At 39.1% G+C, this 17,008-nt stretch overlaps 2 protein-coding genes across 5 annotated transcripts in view; both read left to right on the top strand.

Moving 5' to 3' along the window:
* Window positions 1-11,523, top strand: part of MYOT (myotilin) — a 51,099-nt gene extending 39,576 nt beyond the window's left edge. For all 4 annotated transcript variants that reach the window (XM_015817693.2, XM_029284465.1, XM_015817695.2 and 1 more), the window contains 6 exons: window positions 2,600-2,646; window positions 3,136-3,268; window positions 6,139-6,346; window positions 9,328-9,493; window positions 10,307-10,440; window positions 11,009-11,523. In XM_015817693.2, the coding sequence (XP_015673179.1) occupies window positions 2,600-2,646; window positions 3,136-3,268; window positions 6,139-6,346; window positions 9,328-9,493; window positions 10,307-10,440; window positions 11,009-11,184 (864 nt within the window). In that variant the 3' untranslated portion in view covers window positions 11,185-11,523. The remainder of the gene's footprint in view (window positions 1-2,599; window positions 2,647-3,135; window positions 3,269-6,138; window positions 6,347-9,327; window positions 9,494-10,306; window positions 10,441-11,008) is intronic.
* An 878-nt stretch (window positions 11,524-12,401) lies between these two features.
* PKD2L2 (polycystin 2 like 2, transient receptor potential cation channel) overlaps window positions 12,402-17,008 on the top strand; it is a 33,965-nt gene continuing 29,358 nt past the window's right edge. Inside the window, exons 1-2 of the mRNA XM_015817702.1 lie at window positions 12,402-12,525; window positions 15,860-15,961. Coding sequence (XP_015673188.1) covers window positions 12,402-12,525; window positions 15,860-15,961 — 226 coding nt within the window. The remainder of the gene's footprint in view (window positions 12,526-15,859; window positions 15,962-17,008) is intronic.

Here is a 17,008-nt window from a genome sequence, read left to right as displayed (position 1 = left end):
GTAAAACATGGATGAGGTGGGATTTGTCTCCAGGTTGTCTGAGGGATAGAATGATGGGAGAAAAAAGCCATTGTCTCTACTGATCCTGAACTGTTCTGTTACAGCTTATTGTTACTTAATGCACAAAACTTTCCACACATAAATTGTTCCATGTGTGGAACTGCTTTTTACTGTGGTTTGTGCCCAAAACATATGAAAATGTAAAATGTGTTTTGCTTAGACCAGGGGTAGGCAACCTTGGCTCTTTTATGACTTGTGGACTTCAACTCCCAGAATTCCTGAGCCAGCACAGCTGGCTCAGGAATTCTGGGAGTTGAAGTCCACAAGTCATAAAAGAGTCAAGGTTGCCTACCCCTGGCTTAGACCATGAACTCAAAATGTTTATTCCAGATACATGCTTTGTGCAGTTGGAAGAATGGGAGGGAAGGCAAAGTCATCAGTGACGCCTGAAGAAAAGTGGATGCTTTCAAGTGCGGCATATCCCCCTCCCCTTTCTCCCCCATCTCGGCACATTTGTGTCTCCACCTGCTCTTAGCTGCCACATGTCCATCACCCTTAAATTGAAGGACAGGCAGGCAGGCTGGAAATACTGTAATTGAATTTGGGATCAGCAAAAGCTATCGGGAGGGAGGGAGGAGGAAAAAAAGACAGAAGATCAAATGGCCTACAATGGCCTACAAGGAGGGAAGAGGCGTATTATAGCTTTGCCCTTTTTGCCCTCTTTTGATGCTTTCAAGTCAGTCTTGACTCCTAGCCATTACCGGGAAAAATCCCTGCAATTTTCTTGGCAAGATTTTGGAAGTGGATAAAGCTGAATGACTGGCCCAAGGTCAGCTGGCTGGCTGACTAGCCTAAGATGGGGCTAGAATTCCTGGTCTCCTGGTTTCTAGTCTAGTGCCCTAACCACCATGCCAAACTCTCTTCAATCAAGTACAAATGAAATAATTCTTTTGATATTTTAATATTCAGAGTACCTCATAAAAATAAAATATAATCATATAAACTATTGGTTGTTGGTTTTACTATTGTTTAATTGTCCCCTGTCTAGTTTCTTTAATTTGTCCATTCTTAAGAGTATACAAATCAAACACAGAAACTGAGGGATTTACAGGAACCTGCACTTCTTCATAGCAATGTGTTTTATTTTCATCATTACACTATTGCTTCAGTTACCTTATTAGTACCCTTTCAGAGTTGAGAGGCAAAAGTGGGGTAAATAGGGGGAGAATAGACCAAAAAGGCATGGAGTCATAAAGTCAGGGGCTCAGGAAGCGTAAGGCTAAGGTTGGGAGCAACCAAGCAGTCACAGGGGCTAAGCATGTCCTATATAAATCAGAACGATAAAATCATACAAATAAATCATACAAATAGATGAAAAAGCTGACGGAGGCCATGCATTTGCCCCATGAAATTAGAGTGACGGTGGTTAGCTTTCAGATACGTAGTATTTGTCACCTTAATTTATATAGCAAATTTGAAGACGGTGTAGTAAGGAAAAAATTGATCAGCAAAGCAAGGACAACAAAATATTGCATTAAAAAGGTATTCCTTTACCTAACTGTTGCTTCTGGGGCTTATTCAGCCTCTGGATTATTATTATTTCAAAGTTGATAGTATCTCATCAGACCATAGCCAATTGAAGGGCAAACATATGCTACAATTCATACGAAAGGCTTGATGAAGTTAGTCTGAGATATTAATGCACTGCAAAAATCAGCATTCCAAAATATAGCCAGCAGATGTTTAAAATTTGTCACAGAGCTCATATTCTACTATGTTGGATGGGCACATTCCTAGAACTGTTTGAATTGCACTACCTACATCTAGCTGTTCTGGTCATCACTAAAATGGCAAGAATATTATTGTACCTAAGTTATACTTTGAATTTCTTCAAAATTTGTTTCAGAAACAGAATATTAAAATAATATCACGGTGAAGATATTTTAAGCTAAAAAAGTTTTTTTTTTAAAGGTTACATAGCCATTTCATGTTGTGCGATATTTTGTCAAAGCTCAGGTAGCTGTGATCTAACAAGGAAAATATTTTCCAATTTAGGATGTGTTAATTGCTATTGGAACCCTTTTGTGAGCATGTACAACTCTGTGCTCTTGCCAATATTCTATTAAAATGACTCAACTGCTATTCCTGCACTCCTGAAGGACAGTATGTCCCTAGGCCTTATTTTAGTGACTTAATAGCCTCTCTTTTCTAACAAAGACTATATGTTTCTCAAAGTACTGTGCACCATGAAAAAAAACTTATCATTCTATAGGCACATGTGTTTCTCCTGAGAAGGACAAGGAGTCCAATGTTTTGTCTTAAGAGTGGCTGGGGGAAGCCCACAAATACCACATGAGCACTCTGAAACCCTCCCACCATATTCACAAGAATAACAATTGAGGTTCTTCCTGTGTTAAAATAAAAGTGAAATGCTGGTACCAAAGATTGTAATTCTATATGCTATTAAAAAAAAGTGCCTGTGATTACATTATTAGTTGCCTGGCAAGTTTAAGTAACTGAAGATTTGCAGTTTATGACCTTTTTACAGAATTCTGTAACCATAATGTAATGATCACTCACCTCGTTTTGTTTTCAACAGCAAAACATGGAAAGTGTACGGCTGCAAGTTCCTCCTCAGCACGTAAGGTACTGTCTGTGGGTATGTTTTATGATGCCATATTTTATGCAAGCAGGAAAATATTTTGTGTGAAACACTAGTTCTGCTATACTAAGCTGAACAGTGAATGAATTACAAAAAAAAGCTGAATGTACTAAAAAGGGTTGGCCACTGTTGGATTATGAGATTTAGGATACAGGATAAAAGTTGTGATTCAGATCATTTGGATATTTAGAAGATGACAAATTCTTAGAATAAATTATAGTTGGTTTGACTTATGGGAAATATTAGGGCACTGTAATACCATAAGCCTAGGAGCTTTCATCTGTGAAATAGGCACAAATTCCAGTAGTTTTCTTAGGGAAGGGGCAAACCTAGAAATATAGTTTCATTCTGAAAAGATGATAATTTAGTTGTTATGCAGTGGAGCTAACCTTGCAGGTTGGGTGGCTTAAGGTGGTTGAGAAAGGAAACGTATTGAGAAATCATTTTTATTGCCTGTTTCATTTGTAATATAGGAATAGGCCATCTTCAAGAGGAGAAAAAAATGATCAAGGCTCAATTCAGGAGAAATTTTTTCCACCACGTTTCGTGCAAGTGCCTGAAGATGTAACAGTTGAAGAAGGAAGATTCTGTAGGCTTGATTTTAAGGTAATAAATGCATTCTTTCCAGTGTTTTTGAGACACAATTAATAGTGGAATTTTTTTAAAATAATTTTTTTGCTAGTTTAAAATTTTGGGAATCCAGAACTCTCTTTCAAGCAGGATTAAAAATAGATGGGTCTTCAAAGGTCACATTTGGAACGTGAAGATCCTGTATTTTTCCCAGGCATCTGATACTAAGAAAGCAGATTAAGCATCTCTCCATTCTCCCTGAAACTGCATAATCTCTCTTTGAAGCTGTCTAAAACCATTGACCCTCAGATCTTCTGGAACCAGATTCCATAGGTTAATTATAGAATTTTAGTAAGAGCGATTTAGGATAAGGGCCAAAAGCTTTCTTGAGCAGGTTAATCATCCATTGTCACAAGCATTCTTTTTTTAATATTGTAGCTGTATGACACTTGAATCAGAATCTTCTGTTGTGAGTAGGGTTTAGTTGTAATATTGTGGACAGTTGGCAGTGGGGTCCACAGCAACAATCACTGGCTTCATAATGGTGGTTGTGACTGGATGAGTGGAGCTCTACCCTTTTTACATGCATGCAGTGTATGAAACACAAGATAAAAATATGTTTTTGCCGGTGACCAAAAGGATTGCACCCACCATTTTGAAGTTAGTGACTTTCACTGCAGATAGCCCTTAGATTTGAGTAGTATTCTACCAATATTCCTTTATTTTACTATATAGCCTTATTTGCTGGTGGATAAGAAATTTGAAAGGATCTCCAATCTACAGGCATTATAGTGGCGATTATAACAGGGCAATTCGTGTGACAGATATATTCTGGCCTAGTCTTGTATGCTTAACACAGTTGTGGCGAACCTGTGGCACGCGTGCCAGAGGCGGCACTCAGAGCCCTCTCTGTGGGCACACGCACCATGCCCCAGAGATGGCAACTGTTCCTCTTTAACCAGCTGCCCGCTAACTCGTCAAGGTCCCATGTGGCCGGATGCATCCCAGCACGGCTGGTTTCCCTCCCCCCCGCCCATCCCTCCTGCCTCGCATGCTCTCCTTTTCCCAGGCACGACCCACTGCATCGCCTCCTCAGCTGTCAGCCAGCCATCCAGCTCAGAGGTGGCTTCTCTGAACTGCTGGCGGCGGGCTGTGGAGCCCCAGAGTGCACCGGTTGAGGGGCCGGCAGGCTGTGGCTGCTGATGAACACTGTCGGCCCCCATTCACTCGCTGGCCTCTGTGTGCGGGGGCCGATAGTGTCAGGGAGCAGCTGCCCCAGCCCCTGCCTTGCCTTGCCTTGCCCTGCAACAATGGCACCCCCGCCCTGCCTCGCCTCACCTCGCAGGACAAGCTTCCTGCCCACCACCCCACCTGCCAGAAACCCCCTGGATCTCCCCCAACCCTGCCCAGCCCCCACAGGCGTCTCTCCCCATGAGCAACATCAAGGTGACCACGCCCATCTTGGCCACACCCACCCAGTCTGCCATGACCACCACAGCCACGCCCACCTAGTGGGCCATGCCCACCTGGCACCCAGCAATAAATAAGTGGGTTTTGGGTTGCAATTTGGGCACTCGGCCTCTAAAAGGTTCGCCATCACTGGCTTAACACATTGCTCTTTTTGTCCTAATTTTGGCCGTACAGTTAATTTCATACAGATAGTACTATATTTACATTTCAATATATCACACAGTAGACCAGTTCTTTTTATGTAAAAAAAGAAACCATTCTATGTTTTTCTGCTGCTTTTTCCATTTTTTATTTAAGCACTAGAAGCTCAAATTGGCAAACTTTCAATTTTAAAGAATTTCAGTTACTTTGCCTAATTTCAGCCATTTGCACTGAAACCACAAAAGTCAGCTTATCCACTTAGTTGTGTACCTCCTTTTTTGTAGTCATACACTGTCAATGTGTTAAAGCTGCTTCATGTATTACCACATTAATGCAACTGCAAAATAGGTGTTTATAACGCACAATTTTGGTGTATGTATGTTGAAGCACCATGATCTTCTCCTATTTCCAAAGCATTGTAGTCTGCCATATATGCACATCAGAAGCTTCCAATAGTGTAGAATTTATTTATTTATTTGTTTGTTTGTTTATTGGGGAGGGGGTCTGCTACCAAGCCTATAGCAATCTTGTTTTATAAAAAAAGTCCAAATCTCTATGATATAAACCATATAAACAAAGTGGTGGTTTGACTAACAGTTCTACCTCTCTTCTTGCTGGCTCAGTCTTTTTCCTACTTGGTATCCTACATGTATTGGACTTCCATCATGATGACAGTTAAATCTGGAAGGCACTAGTTTTGCTGATGGGCCCTGGAATATACGGGCAGATAATCATGTATGAATTGCCAGAAATGTAGGTTTATTTTTTTTTCTCAGAAACATTTAGTTCAACTACTGTATAAAACCTTTTGGGGTTTTTTGGTGAACTAGCCAAAAATGTGGCCATAAAATAGGCTGTGATGTCATCTCCTCAGCTGATCACATATACATAAAGTTAAACAAATAAGAAGCTTTATCAAACAGCATGAGTGCCACATGGTGTGTAGGCAGTTCCAAATACTGATGTGCAACTTCCATTTTTTTTCTTTTCTGATAAGGTTGCTCAGATTAACTTTGAAGCTAAAGTAATGTTTGATTTGATTTCCACCAAATTTGTTTCTTTTCTGATAAGGTTGCTCAGACTAACTTGAAGCTAAAGTCATGAATGTTCTATTTGATTTCCACCAAATTCAGAGTTACCCACCAGGCTTACTGGATCTTAGCCTAATACTCCTAATACTTGGAGAATTGTGTGAATAAAATGGCACTATAAAATAAGAAATAATGGCGTGCTTCTATATAGATTTGCCATTGGACATTAAACTTCCCCTCAATTCCTTCTCTTTCCCTTTGTAGGTCAGTGGGCTACCAATCCCGGATGTGGCATGGTACCTAAATGGAAGACTTATCCACCCGGATGATTTTCATAAAATGATAGTATCAGAAAAAGGCTTCCACTCCTTCATTTTTGAAGTAGTTCGGGTCTATGATGCAGGAACATGGGAGTGTGTGTCTTATAATCGTGCTGGAGAAGCTTCCTTTTCAGTGAAAATAGATGTTATTGGTATGAGAAGGCTTTGTATGCTTGGAAATAGTTTTTCAATAATAATAATAATAATAATAATAATAATAATAATAATAATAATAATAATAATGATGATGATGATGATGATGATGTTGGAAGGGACCTTGGAGGTCATCTAGTCCAACCCCCTGCTCAGGCAGGAAACCCTATACCATTTCAACAAATGTAATATATCATTATATACTGTATAGATTATTATTATTGTATTAGTGTAGTGTATGTGCAGTGTGGCCTTTTTAAATTGGCGGATGGAATTTTTATCAATATGCAGATTTTTTAAATATATAATATTTTATTAATTTTCCAATTTTACATATGAGTATTTAAAAAGCAACGTGGTGACTGGGTTAATCAATAGTTCAATAACAAAATCTTTAGTGCAAATCTCAGGTTACAACATCAGTTATTTCTTCTCTTTTTCCCTTAACATTTACTGTCTCGTATTCAAACTAGTACATTTCTAATTATATCAACTCAATAAAAACATCCTTATTACATTTATCAATAAATGTTTAGCTTATACATATCTTAATTACATTCAACTTTCATAAACAATCCATATCCTGTATTAATTTTTACATAGTTTTTAATTTCTCATCAATATGCAGATTTTTTAAGTGCCATCCAAGACTTTTTGGAATGGTAGCCAGTGTGACAATAACCACACTGTTTTTTTCTTTTCTATTATATACATTCCATTATATATGTCATTGTTTAGCTATGACAATTGGTTTTATTTTTAATAATTTTATTGAGGATAATATTAAGCAAATATGTTATATTAAAGCTACAGTAAAGTACAGAAATATATTGTTTATTTCTTTAAAAAATTAAAAATATAGAGAAAAAAAATTAAATTATAGAAGAAACTTTCCCTTTCATTCCAAGCAAGGGTAGTCAACCACTTATCACTGTCTCTCAAAATACAACCAAACACTTCTCCATTCCATACCTGATCTCATTTACTATAATCCCATCTCTAGATGTTCAGCTCTCCTTATTAATCAGCACAAATCCAGGAAGCGTTATAGGAAATAACAGCTAAAGTATTTATATCTCCATTTCCATTAAAACAAATTCCTCCTAGTCCTTTTCTTCAAATGATCAAAGTCCAGTCCCAATAAAATAAACATTAACAAAAGTAACCATCATCATCCAATCCCAATAAAAAAAATTAGATGTCACCAGACATAGTAACCAATTATATATATATATATATATATTATCAACAATAACAATATGAGATGTAAAAATCAATTCAGTACATTATCACAAATAACTATTATCATCCAATCCCCGTCAAAAAATCATTAGGCACCCGTAAGCCAATCCTTATTTTTACTGTGATCACATAACACAATTTTGTATTTTTTTCTTTCTCCCAGTAATGTTCAGTCCCACAAAGAAAATTCTAACATTTCTTTTCCCAGTTTCTTTGTCTCTGCTGTCAAATTTTTTGTCATCTTTGCCAGATGATATATTGTGATCCAATATAAGAAAATAATCTACATGAGTCTTGATTTATTATTTGAAAACTTTTTTTGTTGTTTTTAAATCATCAAGTCCCATTAGGATGGACTTTTCATTTCTTTCTTGTGGGTTGTAATTTTTGAATCCATCTTAAAGTCTATTTTAGTTTTATTTCAATAGGGCTTGTTTCTCTTCAATAACACCTTTTTAAATAACTCCAAAAACCCTTAGCACCCAAACGGGAAACATTTCTTATAAGCTAGCAATCTGGTGCCCTCTAGTGTCCAACCTTCAAAGTAATCTTATCAACTCAAAATATAAAGATAATTTTCTCACAGGAGAGGATCTTCTCAATTAACCTCAAAGTCTTTTTTTCAAATCCATCTGAACTCTTAATCTAATTAAAACTTTATGAGATCAGTGCTATAGTCACCCTTTTGCTGCATATTCCAAGAAATTCTTACAAAACTTTAAACAAGAAATTTTCTTTCTGAATTGATTGAAGAACGTACTCAGCAAACTTGTGGTTTCAAAGATTTTTTTAATATAACAATTTAAAAAACTGCAGAGTGATTAAAAAGACAAGATTTGGTCGAGTCTTAAGTACATGAAAAGACTACATTAACAGCTCTGAGGCTGGCGAAATCCCAATCCTGAAACTCCCAGTTGATTGCAAGAGACCACAAAAACATAAATTTCTGCTATCTACTCACAAAACACCAGTTGTCTGGAGTACATAATGTGTGGGTAATCTCAAGAGCTCACCTTGGTCCAGAGATGATTTTGGGCAGTCCGTACCTGGTGTCCAGTTGCCTTTATGGCCATAATGTCTGCTGCAATCTACAGAATGTCAGTGTCTCATTTGGCTACCACAATTTGAACTGACAGCTAAGTCATTAAGCAAAGCACTTGCTAACTGAAGCCACAAGTGTGTTTGATCTTAATTCTGCTTTTTTTTTGCTTTACATATCTACGAAGTTCATACGTGCAAGGAAATTACTTTTTAAATCATAGTCGTAACTGCAAATGGTCACAAAACAAGGACTACCTGTAGGGAGGGTTATCTATAAGATAAAAATTCTAAAGGTGGAGAATTTAGCCCTCATGATGTTGCTCCATCATCCATTTCAGCTGGATCTGCTAGAAATGGAAGATTTGCAATGTCTGAAAAATTTTCTATTCCTGCTCTATTCTTAGTGATGATGTAAGCGTCATTGCAATGTTTGTTGGAACCATAGCCAACACTGGCATAAATCTGATATGCGGTGTAGGCTCTCCTGAGATAATTTGGAGCTGAGGCTACCACACGTAGTGAGCCACTATTCAGTTTTAGAAAAGAGTCGTTTTCAATCATGTCAATGTCAGTTAACTTAACTGGTTTGTTTTTTTTACTGGTATTCGCTTTTACTATTTCATGAATATGTGGTTTGCTTTCAGTTTTGTTTCTTAAAACAATCTGACTCCTTGTGTTTCTTTATTAAAATCTGTAGCAAAAGAACATCGGAAAGCACCAGCTTTCATGTCTAAAGCACAAAGCACAAAAGTTTATGAGGGGGATTCAGCTAGACTTGAGTGCCAAGTGTCTGCTATCCCCCCACCACAAATATACTGGAAAAGAAATAATGAAATGGTACAGTTCAATACAGATAGAATCAGGTAAGGACATTTCTGCTGGATTTGCTTTTAGCTGATTAGAAGTAAAGATAAGTTCCCTGTGGCAGAGCCCAGTTAAAGGACTACAGATGTTACTGTCATTATGCCATTCATTGGAGGAAAACTAATAAGCATCACCTTTTCCACTGCCTCATATTGCCTTCCCATCCAGCACCCTATGGCCAAGATATAAGTTTCTGATCTTGCTTCTCTGCCAAGAGTGATGCAGTCAGTGTTTAGGAAACATAGCTTATTAAAATTAAGAACTTTTAAAATGAAAATTAGGACAAAGTTACTTTTATTTTACTGGGGTTTTTTTTTAAGTGTAAGCTGCCCAGTCATTTGGAGTCAGACAGCCTGTAAATTTAATAAAATAAAATGATGTCTGTCAGCTCCTTCCTGTCTATTTCATGTTTATTATGGGGAGTGGCAACAGCAGTAATAATAATGGAATTTTGCTACTGGATGATTTATCTTGCAAAAAGATATGGGAAAGCGTATCTGCCTTGTGCACAGTAGTGAGGACAGAGGAGAGGAATTCGTTCGGAGAGGTTGCATCCATAGGATGCAATTGCAGAATACTGGAAATTGTTGAATTTGGGATGAAGAAGATGGATCTCAACATGAGATCTGTTTTATATAATAGGACGCTAGAGAGCAGTGCCCTTGGGCTGTGGTCAGTAGTAAAAAACATGTATTGGGCAATGAAAAATGTTTAACAAAAATTTGTTACATATATTAAATATACTCTAATTAAAAGTAACCGTTTTTAGTCAGGTCCAGCTAAGGTAATTTTGTTTTTCCTCCATTTTGTAGCATGTTTCATGATGCTGCTGGCAAGATTTGCTTGCTGATCCACGATGTAAATAAGAAAGATGCTGGTTGGTACACAGTATCTGCAGTCAATGAGGCAGGAGTGGCAACATGTCATGCCAGATTGGATGTGGCTAGTAAGTGCTTTTTTTCTGCTGATTGAATGTACATTTCCTTATACCTAGGGGAATGCAACAATTCAGCTATATATTCCCTGGCTAAATTACACGAATGTTTGCAAATCATCTACTTTGGGTTATCTTGGCTGGGTTAGAAGAATAAAAGTGATATAGTAGAACCAAATAACACCATGGTATACTATTGTTCTATGTCAGAAGCACAGAAGCATGTCCATGATAAAAGGAATGCCCGGGGGATGCTCCTTTCATGTCCATGTTAATGAGCCCACCAAAGTGATATCTATTTATGTACTTGCACTTGCACACTTTCAAACTGCTAGATCAGCAGGAACTGGAGCAAATGATGGGAGCTCACTGTATCACACAACAGCACTCGGGCTTTGAACATAGGCTTGCAAATTGTCAACCCAATGTCCTAACCACGTGAGCCACCGCGCTCTTAACACCACAGTAAAACTCATTCAGACCGTGTGTGTATTAACATACGAGCTTAGTGCTGTAGCCTCTTGTAGTTCCTTCTCTTTGCAGGGCAGTTTGAATGGTTTCTATTCATTTTCTTTTTCAGCCCACACGTACAAGCCACTTCCAAATCCAAAGCCGCTGAAGGTTCGACCAACTTTTAGCAAGTATTTGGCACTTAATGGGAAAGGTGTGAACGTGAAACGGGCTTTTTTTCCTGATGAAGGAGAATACCAACGTTTGGCAACACAGTCCGGACTTTTTGAGAGTGAAGAACTTTAATAGCAGAAAGAAAGAAAATATGTTTTGCCCCTGCAGATTAAATGGCAATAGCACTGTTTAGCAAACATGCTTAACATATTTTTATTTATGACTTAACTCCTGCTATTCCTGCTGCTTTGAATTTGATCAGTTTTTAGGGTACTAATGTGTGTGCTGTTGCAGAAGGAAATAGCAAATGTTTGTAATTTTTGAGTTTAAAGGCCAAGAAACTGGGCCTAGTTCAATCAAGAAAGTTTGAATGCATCTAGTTTCAGTCACTAAGTTTTTATTTCTACTGCTGCATTAATATACTTCCAATGTAAACATTTCTGCTGATTAATAAATATAAATTTGGATGTTTTTAATGAAAGTTTTATGTTCAGAGAAAATAGTTTTAAATAGAATATTTGCCATCGGTTTCATTTGCATTAGAGATATAATGAACACAGCACAATAGCACTATGGACAATAATCATTCTTTAAAAAGTGAATAGGTTTGGGTTACACTATTTTTTTTTTAAATCCACGTTGTCTTTGAATAATTATAAAATGAAGAAGGTTTCTCTTGTAAAGGTATTCCTTACTTCCAGAATGCAAAATAGAATTTTATCATGATCTCAGAAGCTCTATTAAGAATCCTAACAATCTTAACCAGCGTTATGGTCAAAATTGTGTGTGTGTTTTAAATTAAGATCAAACTTTTCTAGAGGCAATTTCTTTTACCGTATTGGGGGTTTCATGAATTGGGCTCCCTAGAGTTTCTTTCTGCTCAGAAGAACCATAAAATAACCCATAAAATAACCAGTGCTGTATCTTTAAAAAGGCAGCACAGCAAACAAGATCTCTTGGGGAAATTCTTTTAATAAGAATGCTAAAAGTTCTACTTAAATGTTTAATGTGGGGGGTCAAGAGGTTCTTACTGTAATTAGAGAGCTTTCAGCTAGAACACTTTTTATCTGTAGTGGATTCGTATGCCAAGTCATAACATTTACAAGAAATGTAAAAAATTCTGTTAATGAAGAGGGACAGCAAGGGCGAAATTGTTTCTTCCATTGTGGTCCCATAGGAAAAAAAAAACGACAGTGAAAAGCACTGAACAAATTAAAAAACTAGGCTGTGACAGTAATTCCAAAGGAGCAATGTAAAAGGACATTTAAGGGGGGAAATTGTTATTGATCATGTATGTACGGTAATATCATCTAGGCTGTAGTTTCAGAATAAGGAACAGGAGCCACATTATGAAACAGCAGACCTCTTGTAAAGTTAACAATCCTCAGCTGAAAAATCAGGCAGCTAATATACATTACAGCCAAGAGTTCATATACCCTTACTTGCCATCTCCTGAGATGCAAGCCATCTTAGGTCAGGTAGCCCTTAGGGCAGACATGTCAAACTCGCGAGGTCACGTGACATCGTGCAATGTATTGGAGCTTTTTTGCCATTGCCGGCAATGGGGTGGGCGCGGCTCCGGTATGATAAAGCCTTAGGGCAGGGGTAGGCAACCTCGACTCTTTTATGACTCATGGACTTCAACTCCCAGAATTCCTGAGTCAGCCATGCTGACTCAGGAATTCTGGGAGTTGAAGTCCATGAGTCATAAAAGAGCCGAGGTTGCCTACCCCTGCCTTAGGGGGAAAAACCTATATTTTTATCATGAAAAAAGGCCTCCCCCAACCCCATTTCAGAAGCTCAGCACTTCAAGTGAATGTTGACACCTAGACAACGTCTTCTGGGTTACCCATCAATTGCGGAAAGGATCAAAATATTTTTAAAGGCAAAAGCTACGCTGCAGAACAATGGAAAGGACGCTATAGCTGCAATAAGAAAATGTTGTTCATCTATAAAACCCGCTGGCTGAATAGTATACAGTTCTGTATTCCTGCGACCCACAGCTACCGGTATAATCGTGGCTTATTCCGTTAACTTAATTTGTGTGGTATTTTGCGCAAACGACGTGGCGAAAGCCTTTAAAACACAGCCGCTAAAGCAGCCGGGCAGGATCTCTGCTTAAAAGACAAAACCGATCTAGCTGGGTCGAGTTTCAGAAGAAAGACGCCTCGAACCGAACCCGCACGTGCTAAATAAATCCAAGATGTTTGGCAGTATCTATTTTTGCAGAACTCCCGAGCTTCTTGGCCCGCTAAAAGCTGGCTTCTTGGTGCAAGACGCGATCCCGCGTTGCGCGCAAGGGAAGGCGAGGGCGGCTTTCGCGCAGAGGCAGCCGCGCCCCCGCCCTTCGCCCCGATCGAGTGGCGTTGTGTTCGTTATTCTGAGGCGGAGGACGGAGAGGAGCGGCGGCGGAGAGGAAGGGCGGCGCGACCCTCCTTGCGAGCCCCGCCATGGCTACGAGCCAGGCAGGGTCCACGCAGGAGCAACGAAGCACCCTCGGTGGGTCGGCTTCCTTGTAGGGGAGAGCGCTTGGGCGGGAGTCGGCCCGGCCAATCCTGGCGCCGCCCGTGCTTGGGCGGCGGTTCTGCCTCGGGCTTTCCCCGCGGGTTTCACCTTTGCCTTGGGCACGTGGAGGAGAGAATCGTAGAAGGGGGATTGCCGTAGTTATATTCGTCAATACAGATGTTCATCTCAGGAGCCAAATGGGGGTCTTTAGAGGGAGTCTATTGAAGTGAACCCATGGATGGCTGAATATCTATGCCAATGACTCTAATGGGTCTTTTAACTGTGTTATTGTACTGTATCCGAGAAAGGAAGATTGTGGGCATGTAGTTGTTGTTGCTGCTGAACAGATGGAATAGCTTAAAAACTTGAGGCGTTTACACAAGTTTCTCAGGAAAGACCCTGGTGTTTTGGGGTTTCCTGATCCTGAGGGTTTTAAAACGAAAATGCCGTTTCCCGCTATAAGTTGCGCATAAGCAAGACAATAAAAGTGCAATACCTCTGCATGCATCCAGGTCCTATCTATAGAGCAGTGATGGCGAACCTTTTAGAGACGGAGTGCCCAAACTGCAACCCAAAACCCACTTATGTATCATCGGGTGCCGGGTGGGCGTGGCCCATTGGCTGGGTGTGGCCAATTGGGTGGGTGTGACCCACTGGGTGGGCGTGGCTGCAGTGGTAACGGCAGACTGGGTGGGACTAAAAAGTTCAATCAATCAATTCCAACTTTGCAAGATCTTTTTTTTCCCGCGAGAAGTTGAAATTGGCTGATTGATTGAATCTTTTTTTTTTTTTTTGCACACAGCGGCAGAGGCCTAAAGCGAAAAGGTTTTATAAAACCCAGCTGAAGGTCTAGGACTGAGGCGATGACACGCGTGCCCACAGAGAGGGCTCTGAGTGCCGCCTCTGGCACCCGTGCCATAGGTTCACCACCACTGCTATAGAGCTTACCATCCACAGTTGTACAACACAGTCAACACCAAATCACATTTCAGCTTACTAAATTGTGTGAACCTGCTTGTGGGACTAATTTATGGTTCAGTGTGACATGGGACTCCAGAATATCTGCATGTTGTGCAGCAAACATGGCTTTGTTCTGCATAAAACCTAGTTCTAAGTTGCTGGACAACCATTGTAAGCCATACATTAAACTTTGCCTCATTGTGCTATGTTGAATACAGTTGGCTGGATTCACATACTAATTACACTATAAATCAAAAGTTGGTAACCTGAAGCTAAACCTCTTTTATACTCTGAACCCTCCCTTCTGCACCTCTGACAACTGCTGTTAAAAATTGCTGGTATATTTTCCTGCTATTTTGTAATAGGATGCACTCAAAAACTTTAATTAAGCCATAAAATAAACACAACATAGTTTAGAATGGAAAAAAAACCAAAACACTGATTCTATCCCCAAATGAAGAATAAACAGAAAGTTGTCTTCACATTTTCTTCATTCTTCTCTCTAAAATCAAAAGAATGTTAAACACAATCTCCCCAGCCACCCAAAAATGCCACAAAACAATGGATTACAAATCAGTGGCTTGGATTCACAGTCTATAGCCAAAGTAAACAAGCCACACAAACCACAAAATCAGGGAAGTGGCCCTTCCCTCTAGGTGAACTGGGCAACTTCTTTGGACACAAAGTTGAATGTTGATTTTGAAGCAAAAGAATGTATAACAATAGGTTGAAAATCTGGAATAAGAGGACCACCATGGCGGGAGGGGGCATAGAGGAGAGGTATCAAAGAACGCATGCTCATCACTGCACAAATCTGCATCTCGTGTACATGATATGATGTGTGCATCATTGTAATTTGCTGCCCAGGCAGTTGCATTTCAATTGCTAAGGATAGTGGGATTACAGCCCACTGTCCATGTTGCCTAGAGAGGTAATGGAAATTGGAGTTTGGCAGTTTGGGGATTATGCTAATTTTCTCCTTCTCAGAGTGGCTGCTTTTATGCTTTGTGAAAATATAACAATATCCAGCCAACATTTATTTTCAACAATATTTGAGCTTCCAAAACAGAGCAGTGTTAAATATTTAAGCTCCAATGATTATACTTTCTTTATTATTCTTTTTAAATAACAACATTAATTATTGTCAGTACTGAATTTCATAAAATATAAGGTGTCTACAATGCAATCAAACTGATAATACATTCGGAGTCACAGCTATTTCTGAATTTTAATTTTATTTTTGTAATTCGGGGACTTCTTTAACTTGATTGGGTCTGAGTAGTTCTCAGCATTCTGAGTTGATCTTTTTTTTTCGTTCTTTTTGAAAATTACACATTAACAGGCAATGTGAAACCTCGATTGACTCATAGCAGAGAGCTAGAAATGAAAACTACTCTCCAAGAACTATTGATCTACATTATTTTTCTAACTGATTTATGTATATGTAAGTCCAGAAAGGGGAGTGGAATTTTTTCCTATAAAAATTGTGTAATGAAAAGTACAGAATTAATTATGTATTTCTCAAGCTGTTATAAAAAAAATATTATACTTATATATACAGATAGTCCTCAATTTATGTCCACAATTGAGCCCAAAATTTCTGTTACTGAGAGATTTGTTAAGTGAGTTTTGCCCCATTTAACAACCTTTCTTGCCACAGTTGTTAAGTGAATCACTGCAACTGTTAAGTTAGTAACACAGTTGTTAAGTGAATCTGGGTTCTCCACTGACTTTGCTGGCCAAAAGGTAGCAAAAGGTGATCACATTATCCTGGGACACTGCAACTATCATGAGTACAAGTCAGTTGCCAAGCACCTGAATTTTGATATGCTGCCACGGTCATAAGTGTGAAAAAGATTATAAGTCACTTTTTTCAGTGCCTTTGTAACTTTGAATGGTCACTAAACAAATTGCAAGTCGAGGACTACCTTTATGTGCTTGCTGCCTTGAATTTATAAGTGTATATGTGTATAAGTAATCCTTGATTTATGGCCAGTTGTTTAACCATCATTTAAACATACAATTAGAAAGGATGCTTTACAGTCTGTAAAGCACTGCAACTATCATAAAATGTCATGACAATCCCCCTGTGGTCAGGTGATCATAATTTGATCATAATTTGGGTATTGCTCGCACTTAACAACTGGTTGTCAAGGGCCCTGCAATCACCTGACCACCATTTGGAGTCTCCTCTGCCAGCTTCCCCAGAAGGTCAAAATGGAAGCTGGCAAGGAAAGTTGCAAACCGCTGCCACCTGTCGGGGATTTACCCCTCCCCTCTGTGTCCAAAGATCCAAATTCCATTCCTGTATCCAGGGCAAAAATTCTCTTCCACACATGGAAGGGAACAGCCTGCCCTCCTTCAGTAGGTATCTCTTTTGCTCTTTCCACTTAATGACCCATGTGGTTACTTAACGGCCTCAACTGGGAGTGCCAGGATTGTGGCCATTGAGTGGAGTGGTCATCTGAGCATCTTGCTTAATGATTGCTTG

This window comes from Protobothrops mucrosquamatus, unplaced genomic scaffold (genome assembly GCF_001527695.2).
Source record: "Protobothrops mucrosquamatus isolate PMUCROS unplaced genomic scaffold, P.Mucros_1.0 scaffold623, whole genome shotgun sequence".
NCBI lineage: Eukaryota > Metazoa > Chordata > Lepidosauria > Squamata > Viperidae > Protobothrops > Protobothrops mucrosquamatus.
This window is presented reverse-complemented; position numbering and strand designations above follow the sequence as displayed.